The 24,946-nt window shown below is 41.5% G+C and overlaps 1 protein-coding gene across 1 annotated transcript in view; it reads left to right on the top strand.

Annotated features, from left to right (window-relative positions):
- The window catches only part of PLA2G10 (phospholipase A2 group X), a 34,547-nt gene extending 10,654 nt beyond the window's left edge, over nucleotides 1-23,893 (top strand). The window contains exons 2-4 of the mRNA XM_033962851.1: nucleotides 16,103-16,268; nucleotides 19,068-19,174; nucleotides 22,754-23,893. Of these exons, the coding sequence (XP_033818742.1) occupies nucleotides 16,103-16,268; nucleotides 19,068-19,174; nucleotides 22,754-22,902 (422 nt within the window). The 3' untranslated portion in view covers nucleotides 22,903-23,893. The remainder of the gene's footprint in view (nucleotides 1-16,102; nucleotides 16,269-19,067; nucleotides 19,175-22,753) is intronic.
- The last annotated feature ends 1,053 nt before the right edge of the window (nucleotides 23,894-24,946 follow it).

Here is a 24,946-nt window from a genome sequence, read left to right as displayed (position 1 = left end):
TGGTGAAAGCACCTACGTCTCCGCTTGTGCTACAAGCCACTCATCAGACCATCTCTCTCCTCCACCTCCTGGGGTTCGAGATCAACTACCCCAAGTCGCATCTGCTTCCCACGCAGCGCCTTCAGTTCATTGGAGCAGTTCTCGACACCACACTAATGAGGGCGTTTCTCCCCTCCGACCGTCAGCGAAACCTGCTCCGCCTGTGTCGTCAGGTGCTCCTTCATCACTCCATTTCTGCCAGACAGATGATGGTCCTCCTGGGCCACATGGCCTCGACGGTGCATGTGCTTCCCCTGGCACGACTCCACCTCAGGACACCTCAATGGACTCTGGCCAACCAATGGTCACAGACCTCGAACCTTCTTTCTCATCCCATCTCTGTGACATCGTCTCTTCAGCAATCTCTACAATGGTGGTTGAACTCCTCAAATCTTTCCAGGGGCCTTCTTTTTCATCTGCCCCCGCATTCCATGACCATCACCACGGATGCCTCCCCTTATGCATGGGGAGCTCACCTGGGAGACCTACGCACCCAAGGTCTTTGGACCCCGCAGGAGCGTCTTCATCACATCAATTTCCTGGAACTACGAGCCATGTTCTATGCTCTCAAGGCCTTCCAGCACCTTCTTTGCCCTCAGGTTCTGCTCCTGTGCACGGACAACCAAGTTGCCATGTACTACATCAACAAACAGGGCGGCACCGGATCTCGCCTCCTTTGTCAGGAGGCTCTTCGCATTTGGACCTGGGCCACGGCCCGCAGTCTCTTCCTCAAGGCTGTCTACATCCAGGGCGAACAGAACTCCCTGGCCGACAATCTCAGCCGCATCCTTCAACCTCACGAGTGGACTTTGGACCCTCCCACGCTCCACTCCATCTTTGCTCGCTGGGGCACTCCGCAGGTGGACCTATTTGCAGCTCCTCACAACCATCAGCTACCCCAGTTCTGCTCCAGACTCTTCTCTCCTCATCGTCTGGCCCCGGATGCTTTCCTTCTCGACTGGACGGATCGGTTCCTCTATGCCTTTCCTCCTCTACCTCTGATGTTGCGGACTTTATCCAAACTCCGCAGGGACGGAGCCACCATGATCCTCATAGCTCCCCGGTGGCCTCGTCAACACTGGTTCTCCCTCCTGCTTCAGCTCAGCTCCAGGGATCCCATTCCTCTGCCTGTGTTTCCTACTCTACTTACACAGCAACATCAGTCTCTACTACATCCCAATCTGTCTTCGCTCCACCTGACAGCTTGGTTTCTCTCGGGCTGACCTCTTCAGGAAATCTGTCTCAGCCTGTCCGTCTCATTTTGGACGCCTCCAGGAAACCGACCACCCTCCAATGTTACCATCAGAAGTGGACCAGGTTCTCCTCTTGGTGCCTCCGTCATCATCACAATCCCACCTCTTTAGCGGTGGAAACTGTTCTAGACTACTTGCTCTCCCTGTCCAACGCAGGCCTCAAGTCTACCTCTATCAGAGTCCATCTCAGTGCCATCACGGCTTTTCATGAACCTGTCTTAGGAAAACCTCTCACGGCTCACCCTCTGGTTTCCCGATTCATGAGGGGCCTCTTCAACGTCAAACCACCTCTGAAGCCTCCTCCGGTCGTCTGGGACCTGAATGTGGTTTTATCAGCCCTCATGAAACCTCCCTTTGAGCCGCTTGCCACAACTTCGCTCAAATTTCTGACATGGAAGGTTCTTTTCCTCATTGCCATCACCTCTGCCAGGAGGGTTAGTGAGCTTCATGCACTGGTTGCCGATCCACCGTTCACTATTTTTCACCATGACAAGGTGGTTCTGCGCACCCATCCAAAGTTCCTTCCAAAGGTGGTCTCAGCTTTTCACCTCAACCAGTCCATTGTGTTGCCTGTTTTCTTTCCGAAACCTCATTCACATCCCGGAGAACAGGCATTGCACAGTCTTGACTGCAAGCGTGCCCTGGCTTACTATCTTGATCGTACAAGGGCTCACCGCTTGTCCCCTCAGCTCTTCCTGACCTTCGACCCAAATCGTTTGGGTCGACCGGTCTCTAAACGGACGCTTTCCAACTGGCTTGCAGCTTGCATCGCGTTCTGTTACGCTCGGGCCGGTCTGTCACTAGACGGCGCTGTCACGGCCCACAGGGTAAGAGCTATGGCCGCTTCTGTTGCTTTCCTCCGTTCCACACCCATTGAGGAAATCTGCAAGGCGGCCACCTGGTCCTCAGTTCACACATTCACTACTCACTACTGTCTGGATGCTTTCTCCAGACGGGATGGGCACTTCGGCCAATCTGTGCTTCAGAATTTATTTTCCTAATGGCCAACCATCCCTCCTCCCTCTTTGTTAGCTTGGAGGTCACCCATGCGTAAAGAATATGCTGCCTGCTTGTCCTGGGATAAAGCACAGTTACTTACCGTAACAGGTGTTATCCAGGGACAGCAGGCAGATATTCTTACGTCCCACCCTCCTCCCCGGGTTGGCTTCTTAGCTGGCTTATACTAACTGGGGACCACGCTCTCCTCCGTCGGGCGGGAAGGCACTCGCGCACGCGCGGTGCGGCCAACTAGAACTTTCTAGTAAAAAGGTCCGTACCGTGGGCTCCGTCGGTGACGTCACCCATGCGTAAAGAATATCTGCCTGCTGTCCCTGGATAACACCTGTTACGGTAAGTAACTGTGCTTTACTGGCAGCATGAAAACATCAACAGCCACATAAACTCCATACACCAAACCCTAGAACCCCCTAGAAACCTCTCCCCAAGGAAACCCTCCCTCCAATGTAATGCTAGCCTTTGGATTCCTGTTGGTTTTTCAAGGAGAAGGACAAGCTAGCTTTCAGACTGTTACTCCCAAACCACTGTAAATGAGATGGACAACTGATTCTCTCCCTGTGCATGCTTCAGGCTCCAAGTGTCTGCTAATCCAGAACCATTGAACCATACCACCTTACAGTATCCTTTTATCTTCTGTTCCCTGTTGTTAATTTTGATGAAAACAAAAACAAAAACTGTGGATACAGATGTTCTGGAGATAATTTATTAAACACTGACATATAAAACCATGAAAATTCAATTAAAAAAGTACAATGATAAAAAATACTGTGATCAAAATTCAACCGGACCCTACTTCAGCTTGTCTGCAGTGTTCTTTGCTCACATGTTTTAAAGACAATAGACTGTTTTCAGTCCAATTCTTTATATGTGAGTTTACAAGCCATTGGACCCCTGAGGAAGGCGTGTTCGCCGAAACACGGACCGTGTAGGGTCCGGTTGGATTTTGATCACAGTATTTTTTATCATTGTACTTTTTAAATTGAATTTTCATGGTTTTATATGTCAGTGTTTAATAAATTATCTCCAGAACATCTGTATCCACAGTTTTTGTTTTCATTGGTGGATTGTTTTCACTGTGGATCATTGGGTCTCCCCATTTTTCTTTGTTGGGCAGACTAGATGAGCCATTTGGCCTTTATCTGCCATCATGTTACAATGTTTCTATAACCATAAAGCCCTATGACCTCACAATGCAGGTGTAAAGAGCCTTAGCCTATAGGAAGAGGAGATGCAAATGTTAAGAGCCTTAGCCAATAAGGAGAGAGATAATGGTTACTGTAGATGGGCATTTTTTTGCTACTTCAGCTTGTCTGCGGTGTTCTTTGCTCACATGTTTAAAGACAATAGACTGTTTTCAGTCCAATTCTTTATATGTGAGGTTGCAAACCATTGGACCTCTGAGGAAGGCGTGTTCGCCAAAACACGGACCGTGTGGGGTCCGGTTGGATTTTTATCACAGTATTTTTTATCATTGTACTTTTTTAATTTAATTTTCATGGTTTTATGTCAGTGTTTAATAAATTATCTCCAGAACATCTGTATCCACAGTTTTTGTTTTCATCGGTGGATTGTTTTCACTGTGGATCCATTTTTCTTTGTTAATTTTGATGTGTCTTGTTTGTTGTTATATATGTTCTGGGCTCCTCAGAGAGGATGGGATATAAATGAAAATAAATGAATAAATAAGGTCTGCATAACAGAGCATGTTACCTCTGAACTTTTCAGCTAAACTACTATGTTACCCCTCCCCCATCTCCCTTTCCCTTTCCTTCCCTACTCATAGACTGGTAATAACCCTTTGTTGCATTCTAAGCAAACAAGTACGCTGAGCCCCTGGTCATAATATACTTTATAACTCCCCAAAATGAGGCCTCACGTTATCTTGATTACAGAGGAAAACTTGCAGAGGAGGAAACAGCAGTGCTGCTGCCAACTCCTCCTGCTGACTGGAAGAGAATGCACAGAGGGTGAGGGAGAACAGACCATCCTCTGTGGGCAACGATGGTTTATTTATTTATTTCATTTCCCCCCAAGGAGCTCAGAATAGGTTACAGGTTAATTCTGCTCTCTTCTCCATCAACACCCCCCCTCCCTCCCCAATAATCCTCTTTGGCTCTTTCCAGAGTAAAATTCTGCCTTAGGAGTCTTTGCCTTACACATCTGAGAGGGCTCTACTTGGACCCTAGGCACATGCCTAATTTGCCTAAGTCAGTGATCATTGGCATTAATTCATTTTATAGCCTTAAAAAATATATTCTAGCACTGTGTTCTGTTCTAGAAATATTTGACCATTTTGAGGGAAGACATAAGAAACAAAAAAAGTAGTTTGCATTTAAAGGAACACCACTAATACCAGTGTTGTATAGTAACTAAGTAAATGTAACTAGTTACTGTACTTAAGTCAGGGGTGCCCAAAAGGTCGATCGTGATCGACCAGTAGATCGCAAAGGCAACACCAGTCAATCGCAGAGCCCATCCCAGGCTCCGCGATAGACTCGGGTTGCCTTTGCGTTCTGTTCTCCCTGCTTCCCTGACGCTGGCCAGGCACGTACAAACGCCAGGCCTACAGCCTTCCCCCTGATGTCAATTCTGACATCGGAGAGGAAGTTCTGGGCCAGCCAATCGCTGCCTGGCTGGCCCGGAACTTCCTCTCTGATGTTAGAATTGACATTGGGGGGAAGGCTTGTGGGCCCGGCGCTTGTCTGGTGTCAGGGAAGCAGGGAGATATCTGCGGCAGTGGCTTGTTGGGGGGGGGGGGCTGGAAGAGAGAAAGAAAGAAAGGGTGGGGCAGGGAGAGAGACAGAAAGAAAGAAAGAAAGGGGGCAAGGAGAGAAAGAAAGGGGGCAGGGAGAGAAGTTGGACTCATGGAGGGACAGAGAGATGTTGGTTGGGGAATGGAATGAGGTCTGGAGGAGAGGAAGCATGCAGGAGGTAGTAAGAAAAAAACATTGGATTTACAGTCAGAAGAAGGAAGTGCAACCAGAGTACTCATGAAATCACCAGAGAGCAAAGGTAGGAAAAATGATTTTATTTTAAATTTAGTAATCAAAATGTGTCCGAATTTATATCTGCTGTCTATATTTTGCACTACGGCCCCCTTTTACTATTCCACGATAATGGTTTTTAGCGCAGGTAGCTTGCGCTAAAAACTGCTATTGTGGTTTAGTAAACGGGGAGGGGGTATATTTTTTGTATAGTTTTTACTGAGGTGACATTGCCTATTTTAAAGTCATCTGCCTTGACCGCTTTGAAAAATAACTCGAATATAAATGATAACTAACATTTTCTCTGTGTACAGTGTGCTTTGTGTTTTTAAAAAATATTTATTGTTGGTAGATCATTTTGACTTGGCCATTTTAAAAATAGCTTGCAAGTCCAAAAACTAAAAGTTTTGTTACTTTTACATGTAAATAAGTATAAGATATTTGTTAGTTTTACTGAAGTAATAATTTCATTAATGTTCACTGCTTTTACCTAGTTACATCTGATGCTTGCAGTTAAAAAGTAAAAGTGGAAAAGTAGAAATGTTAATGACAATTCCTCAGTAAACCAAATGAAAAAGCAAAACTGGGGACAGGATTTTGCTATTGCAAATTTCATCACACAAACAGAGGCTCATCTCATCTTATATTTTGCTGTTCAGTGACTTTATGAGGGGCCACTGAAAAGTTCTCGGCCCAATCAACAAAGTTGGGGCAATCTCCATTGTTTACTGAAATGATGATGTAATAGATTTATATGTTTTATACTGATTTACTTTCAAAAATTTATGGAAATTTTTAGGTCTCTTCCTCTTGCTACATTTAAAGTAGCTGTTTATTAAAACATATGTATGTTCCTTTTTTAAAAAAATGTAACTCTTCTGCTTCCACAGCAACACAAACAGCCAGCTTTACCATTGAGGTCCTTGCTGCAAGAGACAATTTTTTTTCTGCAGTGTCCCCCAGTCACTTACTAACTTCACCACAAAATGAGCACATGAGATACCATTCTGTGGTTCCAAAATCTCAGATGATTTTATTGGTGGTAAAAGCAGAAATAACCAATAACTGTTCAGAAAAGGAAGATATTTCTTAAGTATTACAAGCAGTAGCATAGCCAGACCTACTAGTTTAGGTGGGCTTACAGTTAAACTTGGATGGGCCTTTCCAACCCCCCACCCCTAAAGACTGGCATCTTCCCCTCCTCGGAATCTCTGTCTCTCCTCGGTGTATCTCAGAGATATCCTGGAGGCCTCAGTGATTCATCCTCGCTGCCTGTCTGGCCCCCACAGTTTCTCTCTACTGCATCCCGCCAGTAAGGAAACAGGAAATGATGTCAGTGAGGGCCAGATGTAGTGCTGGCAGCAACGATGAATCACTACAGCTGCTGGGATGCCTCTGAAGTACACAAGGGAAGGACGGGGGGATTCAGAGAAGGGGCAGATTCTGGGAGGGAAGGAAGGAGAGGAAGAGAGGGGAATGAAGAACCTCTGGCCCATCCACAGCTATACCACTGGAACAAGTACAACCACTTAAGTCAGCAACCACTCAATATAGCCCTTGATCTGAGATGCTCCTGGAGGCTTGTTGATCTGTAGTGATGTGCTGGGGCCCTTTTCTGGTTCATCTTTTTTTATTCCTAGAGTTCCAGAATTAGTAGTGCTTATTGTCTTATTTGATGGTCCAATCGGCTGATGCCCCTCTAAAGCAGGAGTAACCTAATGCTTAGAGCAGGAGGCTGCAAACCAAAGACCACCAAGGATTAAGATCCCACTGATATACCTTGTAATGCTGGGCAAGTACTTAACCCTCTTGCTTCAGGTATGAGCTAAGATTGTATGGAAGTTCGTCTTCACACAGAGAGTGGTAGAAAACTGGAATGCTCTTCCGGAGGCTGTTATAGGGGAAAGCACCCTCCAGGGATTCAAGACAAAGTTAGACAAGTTCCTGCTGAACCAGAACATATGCAGGTAAGGCTAATCTCAGTTAGGGCACTGGTCTTTGCCATAAGGGCCGCCGCGTGAGTAGACTGCTGGGCATAATGGACCACTGGTCTGACCCAGCAGCAGCAATTCATATGTTCTCCAGGGACAGGAAAATATTGCACTTGAATGGAACTTGCTTTGAGCTACTGCTAAAAAGATGTGAACTAAATCCAGACCTCTATCTCTATCATTTTCTCATAGCTTCCTGACTAGGCCAGAAAAGGACAGATGTTAAGTCCATGTATTTGGCCGCCTCTATCCCTACAAGCAGAAGACAGAAAAAATGACTGCTGCTCATTTTTCTGTTTTCCTTTAAGGATGGCCCCTCTTATTTTGTGGCCTGCCATCTACTGGCAGAACTAGGTTATAGACCTCTTATTAATACTGGTGTCCATTGTGTCCCTATGGCAGAGACCATTTCTTGTGCATCTAAAACACACCTTACATGAATGATCAAATGTAGTTTAAAAGACTGTTAAGAGAGTGCCTGAAAATGTGGCAACATTCACTGAATCACGCTAATTATATCTCGGGTAACAATACTGCTATTAATTCTTAAATGTTAGGGCTGTACATTTAACACGTTAATCGGTGTTTAACGGTGTTAAAAATTTTAAATTTAGTTAATGCGTTGTTTGTTGCCTCTTCCCCACCTGCACCCATCCAGCAGTGCTCTCTCTCCTCCCTTCCCCATATTCTAAAACGTGCTGTCTTGTTTCTCTCTCTCATTCCTGCTGACAGGGTCAACATCATCTAGGGGAGTGTGGACCAGGATGTCCTTTCCTTCTCACCTCAGTCTGAAGCCCCCCCCCCATAGCTTTTCAAATACTTTTCTGAATTCACTTCTAGGATCAACATTAGGGAGGGGGCCATGGACCCGTATGCCCTTTCCTTCGCACCTCAGTCCAGTGCAGCAGTGAACCTCTGGTGCTGACTGCACCCTCCTTGCACTGTCCTTCTGCCATGTCTGCCCAAGCGAAAACAGGAAGTTGTGTTAAAGGGGGTGGATTGCAGCACTGGAGGATTGCTACTGCTCTGGCAACCCCCCTTCCAAATCCCAAAATATATTTGAAAAGGTGAAGGGTGGGGCTTTGAACTGGGGTGAGAACGAAAGGATGGCCTAGTCCACCCCCTGGCTAGTCCACCCCCCCATCCCTGAGCCTGCAAGCAAATCCAAAAAGGTATTTGAAAAGAATAAGACTTGGGTTATTCCCTGTTATGGGGGGGGGGAGGAGGAGGAGAAAGATGTGGTAATGCAGGATATAGGGGTGTGGAGAGACAGAGCAATGCATAGTATAGGGGGATGGGCAATGCAGTATATGGGGCGTGGGGAAGGCAATACTAAATGGATGGGGGAGAGAAATGGAGCAATGGGGGACGATGGCTTTGCTTTTGTGGTAGTAGTAGTGGTAGTGGGGAGAGGAGGAGAGATGGAGTATGTCAAGAGTGAAGAGGTGAGTGATAATGATGGAGGGAGAGACAGACAGAGGTGTGATGCTGGATGGTGAGGGGCTGGAGAGAGAAGTGCAATGCTGCATGTTGGAGAAGAGAGAAAAAGGGATGCTGCTGGATGGCAGGGAAAGAGAGGGACAGATGTTGGAAATGGGGTATGGAAAAGAGGAAAAAAGATATTGGGCAGGGAATAAAGGCATAAGGAGGAAAAAATATATATAGTGAATGGACAGGAGGCCCTGGAAACAGTTAAGAGCAGAGAGAGAGGAAAGGAGAACCAGAGTCAGACAAGGGCACCTTTTATCAAGCAGCGTTAGAGGGTTTTAGAGCAGGCCAGCAAAGTAAATGCTCTGACACTCATAGGAATTAAATGAGTGTTGGAGCATTTATCTCACTGACCCGTGCTAAAACCCACTACCACTGCTTGATAAAAAGAGCCCAAAATGATTAGAAAAATAAAATAAAAAACAACATAGGTAAGAAAAATGATTTTCAGTTTAGTAATTGAAACATGTCAGTTCAGAGAATTTACTTCTGCTGTCTATATTTTGCACTGTACAAGAGACATGTGAGGAGGGACACTATGTGATTAAGCGTGCAATTAAAAATTTTAATAGTGATTAATCGTGCAACCCTATTAAATATAATGTATATTCATATAAAAACTATAATAAATAAATACGTGGAGTGGCATTATAAAAAAAAGTCTAAGGGCTCCTTTTATCAAGGTGCGGTAAGGGTTTAACGCGCGGAATACCGCACGTTAAACTGCCTGCCACGCTAGTCACTAACGCCTCCATTGACGAGGCGTTAGTATTTTGGCTTGCCACGGGGGTTAGCGTGTGATGAAATGTCCGACGTGCTAACCCCCATAGCGCACCTTGATAAAAGGAGCTCTAAGTCTGTTTTGGACCTAGAACGTTAGTTGTCCTTGCTCGAAAAATACATCCAAATTTTTTTTTTTTTTTTGAGAATTGTCTACTTCTACGTCTATACTACTATGTTTCACAGATATTGTAACTATATATTCTTATCTTTACATGCTTATATATTAAACATTTTTTGGTGATGTGCTCAGACCTGTAACCCAATAAATAGTGTTGTCACTGCATTGAGTTTAACATGGGGACCATCATTGCAATCACCTGTCCCCGGCCCTCCCTGATAGAATTAAACTTATTCAGATACTATAATAGTACTTATCTGAATGGAGTGGTATTTGCTGTTAAACTGGAGCTGGTTAAATCTCAATGGTGACTGTGTTCAAATCAAATGAAGTGATACTTAGAATCCAATGGTGGTTATTTAAATGATCTTCATTTCTCGTCCCCCCGACTCGAGTTTCGTATTCTTCGTCGGGGAGGGACACTGAAAATCTATATCTGTTGCTGGCTAACTGAGACCAGACACGTTCAAAATCTCCTGGCCATCTGACAGGAGATTTTGAACGTGTCTGGTCTCAGTTAGCCAGCAACAGATATAGATTTTCAGTGTCCCTCCCCGACGAAGAATCTGACAGATGGCCAGGAGATTTTGAACGTGTCTGGTCTCAGTTAGCCAGCAACAGATATAGATTTTCAGTGTCCCTCCCCGACGAAGAATACGAAACTCGAGTCGGGGGGACGAGAAATGAAGATCATTTAAATAACCACCATTGGATTCTAAGTATCACTTCATTTGATTTGAACACAGTCACCATTGAGATTTAACCAGCTCCAGTTTAACAGCAAATACCACTCCATTCAGATAAGTACTATTATAGTATCTGAATAAGTTTAATTCTATCAGGGAGGGCCGGGGACAGGTGATTGCAATGATGGTCCCCATGTTAAACTCAATGCAGTGACAACACTATTTATTGGGTTACAGGTCTGAGCACATCACCAAAAAATGTTTAATATATAAACATGTAAAGATAAGAATATATAGTTACAATATCTGTGAAACATAGTAGTATACTAATTTGAGTTATTCACAGAGTATCATTGCATATTTCCCAATTATTGTTCTACTTCTACGTCTAGCCATTCCATTGTCCAAACCGCCAAGTCGTTTTTCTTTATAACCCATTCTCATCCAAAAACTTGTCCAAGTCAAAAACACCTAGAACAAGACCTTTTGGACATGGGAGGGGTCAGCAAAGTGATGGACTGGCTCCAGACATGACAACAGAGTAGTGGGGCACCTTACAGGCACTGCTGTGAATTTCACAATAAGGGTGCCACATAAACATCTCACCACAACTCCCTTATAAGTCATGGTGAGCCCCCCCCCCCAACACCCCCAAGTCTTTTTGTGTTGAAATTTTATATTCAAACTGGATTTGAAGATTTCTGATGTTTACCAACCATTTTTAAGTGGTTTTTTTTTTTTAACAACTGAATTGTGCTTGTTACTATGGAAACCGTATAGGAAATATACGGTATATACATTTTTAAATAAATAAAATACTGTTCCCACCTAACACCCAATAGCCATTATGGCTGCAGGTGCCACCTGTTGGGCAGTACAGTAGGGTTTGGTGGGTGCACATTTACAGCATGAATGCAGTGGTTAGAGTGGCTTATGGGCCTGGGTCGTCCTCTCTATGGTTCACTAGCCCTCCCCCCAGACTACTTAAGCCACCTCTGTGCAGCTCTACTAGGCTTTCCTATGCCAGGTGCTGATGTTCTGGAGGCAAGTATATACTTTTTTTATGACAGGGGGAGGGGGAGTCAGTGATCACTGGGGGAGTGTGTGGGGGGTCTGTACTTTGTCCCTGCCGTGATTATCTGGTCACTTTGGATAACCTCTGGGCACTTAGACCTGTCTTTAGATCGCCTAAGTCACAAAATATAAGTTCCGTCTAGGAAGTCTCGTTAAACTTTCAATTACCGCTGCAGGATGACTACGTCTAGGTCGGCCCACATCCCGCCTTAACCACTCCTTCAAAAATGCCCCTTTTCACTCTGGGCGTATAGAAGCAGTGAAAAGACCTAAGCTGCTTTTAGATACGTCTAAAATCCATTTCAATTATCAGCACTTGGATGACCTGTTTTTTTGATCATCCAAGGGCCGCTGTAGGCGTGTTTTTAGTTGTATTTCTGTTTTGATTATGTACCTCATATTGTATACTTGTGTGCTCAGGGCTTAATCCCCTGTGAGAAATATAACACATCCTTACATCATCGCACTTTCCTTCCTACCAATCTTAATGGCATGCTTTCAAAATAAGAAAAGTTTGGGGGTTTGTCCATGAGTTCACTGTGAAAAACAATTTGCATGCGATAGGGTTTTGAAGAACTTTCCAGTGCTCACACAGTAGAAATGATCAAAAGGTTAGTTGGTTTGTTCTTTACACAGAAATGAAAGTCAACAAGAATAGTTGGCAACACCCTTTTATCAGAATGTATATTCATATAAGGATTATAATAAATACATGTAGTGTATATTTGCTTAGGGCTTAACCCTTTCAGGACCATAAGGATCGTAGGCCAATTTTTGTGGTTTTGACGACATTTTTATGGTAAAAAGGGCTTGCAGATGCCAAAAAATTGATTTTTTTTTTTGTGAAATATCATTATTTTTATTTTAAAAAATCACACTTCTGGCTTATGGACAGTGTGGCAAGTGAATCTTCTCGTCAATCTGGCAACGACGCTAATGAATGAATGTCGGAACCAGTTTGTTTACATAAAGGCAGTATCATATGGAATCCGTACATATCAAATTTAGAACTGTAGACTATCCCAATCAAAATTTATAGGATTTTAAAGTTATGGGACAAATATGTCCCTTGGTCCTGAAAGGGCTACTCCGCTCTGGGAAATATAATACATCCTTACATCATTACACTTTCCTACCTACCAATATCATCTTCAACCTCGACCCGTCCTGTGATATACTTAAATGATTGAGACATTTAAGTATATCACGGGACGGGTCGAGGTGGAAGATATTTTCCTTCTCAAAGGACCCTCGGCCACAAGAGGGCATCCGCTCAAACTGAGGGGAGGGAAATTTTGTGGAGACGCCAGGAAGTACTTCTTCACGGAAAGAGTGATTGATCATTGGAATAAGCTTCCAGTGCAGGTGATCGAGGCCAGCAGCATCCCAGACTTTAAGAATGGGATACCTATGTGGGATCCCTACGAGGGTCAAGTCAAGGAATAGGGTCACTAGGGTACAGACTTGAAGGGGCAGGTCAGTAGAGTGGCAGTATACTTAAGGGGGTCAGTAGACTTAAAGGGGTGGGTCAATAGAGTGGGCAGACTTGATGGGCTATAGCCCTTTTCTACCGTCATCTTTCTATGTTTCTATAATGGCATGCTCTCAAAATAAGAAAAGTTTGGGGTTTGTCCATGAGTTCACTGTGAAGAGCAATTTGAACGGGATAGGGTTTGGAGAACTTTTCCAGACCTCATACAATAGAACCAATTGAAAGTTAGTTGGTTTATTTTTAACATGGAAACGAAAGTCAACAAGAACAGTTGGTAACACCCTTTTATCAGAATAAACTTCATAGATTAGCTTTCAGGACAAAAGAAAACAAGTTTAGCTTTTTACAGCTTGCAATACAAGCGGATTCCATAACTCAGTAAAAATTCTCTAATGATGTGATATATAAATTGCTAGACTGTGGTGTGGGCAGATTCTGCCTTCTGAGTTTACATTGGGCTGTGAAGTTTTGAATTAGAGTGGTCTGTTTTGATTTCTAACCTCTCTATCTTGTTTAATTAAATGAAGCATTTATAAACTGCACCCTACATTGCCAAGGCATTTGAGCAATGTATGGACATTGAACAAATCACATAAAATAATATTTTATAATAAAAATATACTTAGAACATCAAATAGAATATAATAGAAACTTCACTTATATAAAAATAAACATTAAACTAAAACTCTTAAAAATATACTCAGATTCCCAATTTTTCCATCATCACAGTCCATCAGGATGCTTCCAGGATTGGTTACACTACATGTACTTAGGATTTCCAGATGTCTGGATTTACTCAGACATGTCTTCTTGTGTCAGGAACACAAGGACTGTTAAATGGATTTGAATCCTCACTTCACTGGTTCTTAGTCCACTGGTGACCAGAAGGCTACTCTTCCACTCTACTACAATAATAATACTGGGGACTTAGCTATGGGTTGAGTTGACCATATTACTGTTAAAGAGACTGTCAGCATCCTGCCACTCAAGGCATGCCTTCCTGGAGCAACCTGCACCCTCTTGCAATTTAAGGTCTGATAAGCTAACAAGGGGAGGCATGGCCTAGTGGTTAGAGCTGATTGTGAGCTTGACCCTAACCTCTTCACTGTGACTCTGGGCAAGTCATCTACCCCTCCATCGCCTCAGGTACCACAAATAGGGAAAATACTTAAGAGTACCTGATTAGTATTCAAAGTATTGTAATCCACTTTGGGTGAATCTCTTCATAAAAAAGGCAGTTAATCAATAAATTTACTTATACTAATCATTTCTAAAGCAGTACCAGATGTATTTTATTTTTTACTAGCTGATCACCTGGCGTTGGCCGGATATTTATTTATCCCAATCTTCCGGTATCAATAGACTTGTATTCAGTGATTACGCCTGGTAAAACAGGAAGTATTTGACAATTATGTTTACTTTCAAATTCCCTTGGGTTTTGGTTTACATTCACTTGAGGATTAACATCACACAAATTTTCAATTTTCACGTTCTGTTTAGGCTTCACCACACACCACACCACAGCTGCACTTCCTTATACTGTTAAATGACTGTGTGATATCATTTCCCAAGCTTCACACAATTGGTCAAAGCAGCTCTATTCTATATAAAACACGTCACCCCTTCCCACCCCCACAGTACTTTTTCCCAGATAATAAGTGATATGTATACCAAGTTTGGTTGAAATCTCTCCATGCATTTCAGAGTTATGCTGCACTTCTATATACTGTTAAATGACTGTGTGACATCATTCTCCAAGCTTCACACAATTTGTCAAAGCAGCTCCATCTCTCTATATAAAATCGGATGTTATCTGTGTGTGACTCTCCTTCCCACCCCACAGTATTTTTTTTCCCAGATAGTAAGTGATATGCTGGAACATACATACATACACACAGATACATCCAATTTTTTATATATATATATATATATTTTTTTTTTTAATATAGATTTATTTGGTTTTATATCCCATCTTGCCAAATGAGGTCAGAATGGGTTACAAGTTTATATACATAATAAAGCATATTTATAAGAAGTGATGGCAAAACATTGTCTGACAAGAATGGCAGAATATAATTAACAGTAAAAAAACAAAAGGAATTGACCCCAAAATATCCACAAAGAAGAAAATCCAGAGAAAACAAAAAAAACCTCTGTGGAGTGACGATGTTCCTAAATGGACTTTATTTGAAAGTATCAAAGTTCCAAAGGTACACTGAAATCATCCACATAAAATAATTCCATCCACATAAAAATAAATCATCCACATAAGAACCTTAAAGGACCTAGTCTGCTAGGGATACAGGACCCAACACAGTCCACGTTTCGACAAAAATGGGGGTCCTATAAAGGTGAATATGTGGGAAACAATTGTGTGGTGAGCCAGAAGTGAGACACTGCTTGCATTTGCAATAGAAAGGCCTTTTTATGTGGATGAAATTATTTTATGTGGATGATTTCAGTGTACCTTTGGAACTTTGACACTTTCAAATAAAGTCCATTTAGGAACATCGTCACTCCACAGAGAATATAATTAACAGAGCATGGTATAACATAATCTGATAAAACATGGCATGGTGAGCATAGTATGGCAAACATAGTATTACAAAGCATGCCTAACCTAGGGGTCCTTTTACTAAGGCGCGCTAATCAATTTAGCACGCACTAGATTCTAAGGTACCTATAGAATATAATGGGCTCCTTAGCATTTAGCGTGCGTGCTAAATCAGTTAGTGCATGCCAAATCGGTTAGTGCGCCTTAGTAAAAGAACCCCCCTAGAATGACATGACATGTACACAGCACTGTATACAGTGGTGTAGTTAGGGTGAGTGGTACCCAGGGTAGTGGAACCCCTCCCTTACCTCCCCCTCCGCTGTACGCGTGTCCCCTTTCCTTTCCCCGTACCTTTTTTTACTTCTTTGGTGTGAGCAGTCTGTGTCAGCTCGCCCTTTGATGTCATTATATTATATGGAGGTACTTTCTCTATCCTTAGTGATCTCACAATCTAAGATTTTTCTTTTTGTACCTGGGGCAATGTCGGGCTAAATGAGCTGCAGTGGGAATTGAACCTAGTTCCCCAGGAACACAGTCCACTGCACTAACCATTAGGGCTACTCCTCCACTAACAAGTACTATACATTTCATAAGATGTACTGTTTCTTTTTTTTTTTTTACAGTTTTGAAAGGAAGCCCTGGAAAATCCCATGTTGTGAAAACAAGAGGACTCATTGAGCTGGCTGGAGCAGTCCAGTGCAGTACAGGACGCTCTGCATTGGCTTACGTAGCCTATGGATGCTACTGTGGTCTGGGAGGACATGGCTGGCCCCGGGATCAAGCAGACTGGTATGAAGAGGGCATAGGATGAAGTTAAGAGGTGATAGGCTCAGGAGTAATATTTTTTCCAGAAAGAGTGGTAGATGCGTGGAACAGTCTCCCAGAAGAGGTGGTGGAGACAGAGACTGTATCTGAATTCAAGAAAGCCTGGGATAGGCCTGTAGGATCTCTTAGAGAGATGGAGAGAATGATTACTATGGATGGGCAGACTAGATGAGCCATTTGGCCTTTATCTGCCATCATGTTTCTATAACCATAAAGTTCTATGACATCACAATGCAGGTGTAAAGAGCCTTAGCCAATAGGGAGAGGAGGAGATAGTGGATGCTGCAGATGAGCAGACTGGAAGGGCCATTTGGCCTTTGCCATCATGTTTCTGTAACCATAAAGCTCTATGACATCACAATGCAGGTGTAAAGAGCTTTAGCCAATAGGGAGAGGAAGAGATGTTGGATATTGTAGATGGGTAGACTGGATGGGCCATTTGGCCTTTACCTGCAATCATGTTTCTATGTTTCTGACATTATGATTGGATTCACGATAAGTAAGCATCTCAGCAAAGAAACCATCTCTGTCCTTCCCACAAAGGGCTGTAAGCTAATTATGTGTGGCCAGTGCAGTCATAATAGCCACAAGGAAAGACAGTGCACCTAGTCCACTGGCTTCCTTTGCTGATGTCATGCAAGTGAGCAAGGCAAAATGGGAGTGCTTGGGGGTACATCACACTGGGCACGTTTGTGGTTTGCAATGCTCCCACATACACAGGGAATAATTTTTATACAGCAATTTCCAGGTGGAAAGCATGTTTTACATATGAAAAATGGTTCTTACAAAATGGAGTGGTTGACTATGCATACAAGTGGGCATGCCAAGACTGGATGTATTTATAAGTGCACATATAGGTATGTATTTCTTGTAGTGTAGTTTTGCTGGATCTGGGCTAGATGTGCTATGTACATGCATATTTTGTGAAATACATGCGCAAGCACACAGAATACATGTACACAGGGGCACCTTCAGAACAGGTCTAAATTTGTGCAAGAGCATTTACACCCTATAAGGGCATTAATTAGTTTTCTTGCAAATAGGTGCCAGCTTTGTGGGTACACTGGATACTGAAAACCACTAATATTGAGCAGGCTCCTTCACAGAGTCCAGAGAGGTGTCATTTCTGCTGATTTAGCACCTCCGGCCATTTTGAAAAATTGGCAGCTATGCTACATCACACAGTCATTTTGCTTTAATTTCAAATATGCCGTTCATCGCTGTGGCTTCTCCATAGATGTCAAAATATGACTGGCTTAGCCCTAATCAACATAATATTAGATAACAGCCTTCAGAAAGAGCGAGGAGGTCTCAGTGCAGTCCTTGGTATACATCTAATCAATCTGGTTTTCAGTATTTGCACACAGTGGAGGTGGTGCATGAAAATCTCTCTCATGCATATTTCATAACCTGAAAATCATACTGGATGTGTGGGTCCTGATGACTGGATTGAGAAGCTCCGAGATAAAGGAAGAACATTGTTCAATTTTAGTGTTCCAATACACAAACTGTTCATCCTTTTTATGTGATGCGAGATCTCATATTTAACATACTGCATAAATTTATCGATAATTTACCTCCTTTTACAAAACCGCAATAGCGTTTTTTAGCCCAGGCCAGCACGCTGAATGCTTTTCGCTGCTCCCGATGCTCATAGGAACTCCATGAGTGTCGGGACTAGCACAGATCATTTAACGCACCTGCCTGCGCTAAAAACAGCTATTGTGGTTTTGCAAAAGAGGGGGTGTTAAAGATATAACCAGGGCTGCCCAAAGGGAGTCAAAGTTGGTGGCCGAAATATAAACAACATGCACTATACAGATGATACAGTGCTCATCACCAGCAGTAAAGAAGACATGCTGAACTACTAAGAAAAGTCAAAGCTGAAAGTCATAACATAGGATTAGAACTGAACATAAACAAGACGAAGATCATGAACACGAAAAATGACGATTTTGAGCTTGAAGGCGATAGAAGTTGTAAAGGATTTCAATCTCCTGGGCTCTTTTGTAAACAAGAAACAACTAGCAGGGAAGAAATACTCTGCAGAATAGCACTTGGTCACTCTTCAATGAAGGCTCTCGACAAAGTATTTAAAAGCATGGAAATAACACTCCAAACGAAGATCAGACTTGTCTACACACTCATTTTTTCAGTGGTCAATTACAGATGCAAAAGCTAGACACTACAGAAACAAGACAGAAAGAAGATTGACTCATTTGAGCTTTGGTGTTGGAGAAGGATTTTATGCATGCCATGGACTGCCAGAACTATCAAATCGATTCTGGATGAGATCAAACTGGCTATGTCACTTGAAGCGCAAATGATGAAGTTACGACCATCTTATTTTGGTCATACTACCAGAAGAAAAAGATCATTGGAGAATGACATCATGCTTGGAAAGATCAAAGGGACAAGGCAAAAAGGGCAACCTGCAATCAGATGGCTGGACATGCTGAAAATAACCATGGGGGTGATGTTGGAGGACCTTACTGGACTAGCACAAAACCAATTTCTTTTTAGATCTGTAAGTTACTAGGACTCGAACATGAGTTAATCTAAACCTTAGGTTTGTATACCGCATCATCTCTACATTCGTAAAGCTCGACACCTAACTAACTAGTAACCAGATTCTTACTCAAGGTCTGAACACCAAAGAAAGAAACAGACTCTCAGTCACATTAGAGCTATCTTATCATCCACTGGAAAATCTACCTCAGCAAATTATCTAATTGCTGTTGCCATTTCTTCTCTCACCCACAGGTGTTGCCACAAACATGACTGCTGCTATGAGAAGGCAGAGCTGGCAGGCTGCAGCCCCAAAATGGATAGGTATGAGTGGACATGTAAAGACAAAGTGGTTGTATGTGGTAAGTAATGCTGCATCAAAGCTTATGTTTTGGGACAGATATTGTGAAATGGCAGAGATACCGTATATACTCTAATATAAACCGGAATTTTGGGGCCAAAATATTGAACCAAAAATGGGAGTCCCGGTTTATATTCGGGCCAGCGCCCCCTCCCAGACTTATTGCAGGTCACCGCCAAGCTCTGCCCGCTGCCCCCTCCGTCGTACCTCCTCTGCTGATCCCTGGTGGTTCAGAGGTGCAGCGGGCAGGAGCAAGCTTTCCGCGTTCCTGCCCCGCTGCTAACCCGGTTGGTCGGTGGGTGCTGTGAGTTCTGGTTTCTTCAGCTGCTGAGTAGCACCGAGCAGGAGTGCGCTTTGGTGCTGTTGCTCAGCGCTGAGCGGCTTCCTGACTGGATCCCGTGAATTCTCAGGTTTAGTGACGATCGCTGACTTTAGTGAATCTAGTCAAAGTTAGGTGCCCATTACATAATTGCGCTGAGCAACACCTAACTTAAAACTTAGACACCTTTAATGTAGGCCAGGGTTTTAACGGCCTACATTATAGGTGCCTGTCTTTTAGAGAATCACACCTAATGGTGGCTAAGTCTTTCTGTACCCCAAATCACGCTTACTTTGATGTTAGACGCCAATAAATGTCTTTCTTTTGTAGAATCGCACCTATGAAAAGCGCCTCTCTCTCAATTTTTATTTTTTTTCAATTATGAGTTTGTTACACACGTTATCATATATTCTAGGAATTTATCCTTTTGGGCAGACTGGATGGATCATGCAGGTCTTTATCTACTGTTATCTACTATGTTACTATAGTGTTTTCTTTAGAAGCTCCATTTGTGTTTTGGATGTTTGAAAACTGGCATTAAGACATCCATATTGCATGGGCGTCCAACTACTGATTTTACAAAAGCCAGAATATAGCATTTAATGCTGCAGTACGTCTATATAGTAAGGGACAGTGGTGTGTGGGTGTTTTGAATGGAACAAGAGAACATCCAGCTCCGATTGCAGAAGGGGAAGGGACATCCATGTTCAAAAAGATTTCCATATTTTTTTTTTCTTAAAGAAGCTACTACTTCAGCACTAGATATGTTTAAACGATATCTTTTGGAGATTTTGAAAATCCCACATAATTCATTTCCCCCTATTTCTAAAATTTGCTACATTTCTTTGGGAAAGAAGAGATCTCCAGAAGATCCCCAGGAACCAGCGATAGATGTATTGGACTTTGACAAATTTATTAGAGAAGTCAGATTCAGAAGAACTTACATTTGCCACATTGTTCAACTTGCTTTAGATTCAAATACAGAGTGATTGAGGTTTTTTTTTGTAATTTTAGTTTTATTAATTTAACATATATTACAAGTAAAGCTACTTGTTACAGAAATTCAGAATCATATCCAAACTTAAACAAGACTTAAAGAAGCAACATTAAAGTTAAAAAAAAAAAATTGGAATTCAATTCTTCATTAGACCTTAACGATCTGTGAGAGAGAAAAAATTGGAAATTAAAGGAAGAAAATTATAAGAATTTTTTTTTCAAGGCATAGGATAGAGATGTTTTGTTTCTGAATCAAAAGATAAGAATGCATCCAGATGTGTCCAGAATAACACACAAACAAAAAAGGAAACAATTTTTGCTTTTGAGATCCGAGGTTTTAAAAATGGGTGCGACTTTTGTGTAAATGCCTTGTTAATTTCAAGGGAGCTAGATATATTTTCTCTGAGTCTGCACAATTAACGAGATCTATCTTAGAAAATGAGGTGAGGTCTGCAAGTACCTCTGTCAATATTCAGGAATAAAAGTTCCAAGTTAGTAGTTTGGGATTAATTCAGGCTCCCGTCTGTGTTCCCTAAATAAATGTTGGAGTAAACTAATCTTCGATTTTGTTGAAACTCCTTCTCCAGTGATTGTGGACTAATTAACAGTTGAAACAATGTTATTTTGCTTTTTTATAATTATTTCCTATATAATTTGATTTGTGGTGGATACTGATATTTCAAATATGATTGTATTATTAAAAAAATGAAAACTCAATAAAGAATAAATTATTTAAAAAAAGGGTCCATATTTTGACTTGGTACGTCCAGGTTACAGAACGGTGCTCCGATTCAGCAGTTCTCCATTTAATGGAGATAAAGGAAGTCACAGTAGTGTTTTTTTTCTGTTGCTGGAGTGCACACCAATTCAAAAACATAAGACAAAAAAAAAAAAATTCAGCAGCCTCTGGCTCTCTGCCGGCTGCTGTAATCATTGGACTATTCCCGCACATTCTTCAATTTGTTGAATTACCCTATATTGCTGTAACATGATGATAACTCTAGGTAACATGTATAACACTATATAATGTGCTTTTACCCTACACAGTACTTTAGTGTAGTAGAATGCCATTTGTAACCCGCCTAGAACTCTGATTTGTGAGGATTCAGTGGGATATAAGACTGAACAACAATTATCAGATTTTGCACTGGCTTCCAATTGAAGCAAAGATTCTTTTTAAAATGGGTTGCATCTGTTATACGGCATTATATGGATTAATACCTACTTACCTTGTAGATCATTTTAATTTTGTGGATAGAAACCCAACCTTGCACAAACTTCATTTATTTTCATTTTCAGTAGTAAAGGGCTGCATTTATAAGCGTTTTTTTTTTTTTCAAAAGAAAGTTAGCTTACCAAGCCGGCCTCTGGGGCAAGAATTTTAGTAACTTGATATCTAATTTCTGTTCATATCAAACTTTTAGAAGGATGCTCAAAACTCATTTATTTGCCAGATTTTGCAGATATGTATTCTGTAATTTAAATATGTAATTCACTGTGCATGTACAGTTCTTGCATTTGTTAACCGCATCGAACAGAGGTTTTGCTGTGTATAAATGGTTTATGATGTTAACTGTGTGGCCATTTTAGAATATCGATGCTCCTTTGCCATCAGAAACACATCCATGTTTCTCATTTTCCCTGTTCATATTTGGATGCTTCAGTTTGTAAAATGGATGCTCTTGCTGGAGGTTTCCAGCACATGAATGTCTCTCTCAAATGTATTTTAGAGCTATTTTTTCTGTGCAAGGTCCTGAATTCTGGAACCTTCTACCAATTCATTTAAGACTTCAAAAGCCTTTAACACAATTTAAAAAGGATATTAAAAACATATCTCTTTTTGCAGACGCTTATTCATAATTTAAGATTCTATTAACTCGCCAGATACAGCCAACCTCATGTTCTTCCCTTCCCAACTTTACTTTTTTAAAATGGAGTTCCTTTCCCCATTCCCCCCCACCACAGTCATGTTATGTAACCACTGGGTTTTTTTTAAACTTTATTTTATTTTTATCTTATTTTAAAATTGTAAGCCGCCTAGATATATTTTGATAGGTGGGATATCAAAATTGAAATAAACTTGGGAAATTTCCAAAATACATACGAGATGGATGTCAACTTGTGATGTACTAACTGGGATGTCCTTTTTAAAATGGCCCTCTATGTTTCTATGATCTGTATATACTCAGTCATTAAAGAAAAAAATTAGCACATGCCTATCTACATCTATTCACTCTTGATTTTCCATTTTCCTCCTCTCCTCAGATACACTGGATGACACATGTGAAAAGATCCTGTGCAAGTGTGACAGCAATGCGGCCAAGTGTTTGAGGAAAGCCCCCTATAATCTAAAGTACACCTTTTGGCTGAATTTCCTGTGTGGACAAGACCATCCTACCTGCAGTTATCACTAAATAGCAGATCGGGGTTACCATCATCCATGTTCATAAAATACAAATCACCAACTAATCCATACACAAAAATTCCACTGTATTCAATGCTGCTTGTGCCACAACATAAAAAGAAGAAATGAAAAGATAAAAATTGAAAAATTAAAAAAGGAGGAAAAAGCCTCAGAAGTAGGTGGGTCTTACATATATGCACATAAAGCACCTCTCAATTCAGTCAGTCATAGGCACAACAACCTCCTTTCTGTTCTTCATTTATTCAAAAGACTTCAATAATCAAATAATTAACCTTTTTCTTGTTACTTCTTTTATGGTTTACAAAATATTAACAAGAGAACTACAAAAGGTTGATAATAGTAGATAATCCTAAATGGAGGAAAAGATCTCAGATAAACCACTAAGGGAACATGTGTTGATATATTTTTCACTATTCTGTTTTACAAAATATTAAACCACACTTGAAAAAACCTCAAATTCCTTTGGCACTAATGCAGATATTTGTATAAAAAAATGTCAGCAAAATGTTTCAGTCAAAAAAGGTTCATCTTGTTCAGAAGAAGTACTATTTCCAAATCCCCAGATCATCATTCAGTGCAGACACTTATCTATTTAGGCTGAAATCCAGAGTTTGAAGCACCATTATATGAAAATCAAACTTACAGTATCACTAGCTAATCACATTCAAAGTTATCGGCAACATTCCAATCAAATTATTTAAGCTGTAGAAAAGGAAATTATCTTACGTGTAGGTGTGCTGTTTATCAAGTTCAGTGCTAACTTACTCCGACTTCAGAAAATCACTGAAGATCCGTCTCTTTAACAAATTCTAATTCCCAATTCTTGCCCAATCCCCCTTAGCTATCCTCATTCATTCCCCAATTCTCTTGATTTTAGATTAACTCATCCTTCTTCCCATTTGTAAACGTATTCCACCCAAATTGTTTTCCCCTGCACCCCATAGATACTTCCTTTTGATTCAAACCATCTTGGTTCTCTTCCATTTGCAATTTGTATCCCAGAAAGTACTTTTTCTGTTCCCCTTACATCTCATACACTCATTGTATGTATCTCATTTAAACATCTCTTATTTCTTGTTGTAAACATCTCTTACTCTCATTGTATGTAACTTGTTGTAAACCGCTTTGAACTTATGGTATAGCAGTATATGAGAAATAAAATTATTATTATTATTATATTTTTAGACAGCCATCCAAAATTTCAAAATGCTGTTTTGTCACAACGCAGGTCAGTGTTTTGTGGCGATTTAATTTAGCCGCTGCATCACAATCTTACAAAGTTGGCTCTTCAATTTGTCCTTTTACTTCTTACTCAACAAGCTTCTAAGCATAAATTACTGATCTTTTTATGGAGGGGCTCTATTGTGATTATTGTGTATGGATTAATTGGTGATTTACTGACCACTGACCCCATATATATTTAATAGTCATAAAATATTTGTACAAGTGTAATTCAGCTGAGGTGCAATGAAATAAAAACACATTACTTTTGACAGGTGGAAGCTTTTCTAGCTGTGTCAAATGCCTCCATTATGGGAGCAAAACATTGGATGAGCAATAAAAATACAAAATGAGATGGCATTGTGCAATTTGATGGCCCTCTGATTTTTGTTACTGGTGATTAAAGATCAGTCACAAAAGTGATATACTTAGGACCCAAGGGAAAGTTCAATGTCACTTATTGAAAAATCCCACCCACCCCCTTTTTCCTTTGGAATATACATACGTGAAATCCCCAAACCAAGTAGGGAACTGACTGAGGATCATAGACCCCTTAGGAAAGCAGTCCACGGACCAGAAAGTTACATTACAATTTACCTTTGAATCCAGGAATAGCTCAGCCTAGATAACTCTAGATCAGTGGTTTCCAACCCTGTCCTGGAGGACCACCAGGCCAGTTGGGTTTTCAGGATAGCCCTAATGAATATGCATGGAGCAGATTTGCATGCTTGGCACCTCCATTATATGCAGATCTCTCTCATGCATATTCATTTGGGCTATCCTGAAAACCCGACTCGCCTCGGGGTCCTCCA

The sequence above is a fragment of the Geotrypetes seraphini genome, chromosome 11, assembly GCF_902459505.1.
Source record: "Geotrypetes seraphini chromosome 11, aGeoSer1.1, whole genome shotgun sequence".
Classification (NCBI taxonomy): Eukaryota; Metazoa; Chordata; class Amphibia; order Gymnophiona; family Dermophiidae; genus Geotrypetes; species Geotrypetes seraphini.
This window is presented reverse-complemented; position numbering and strand designations above follow the sequence as displayed.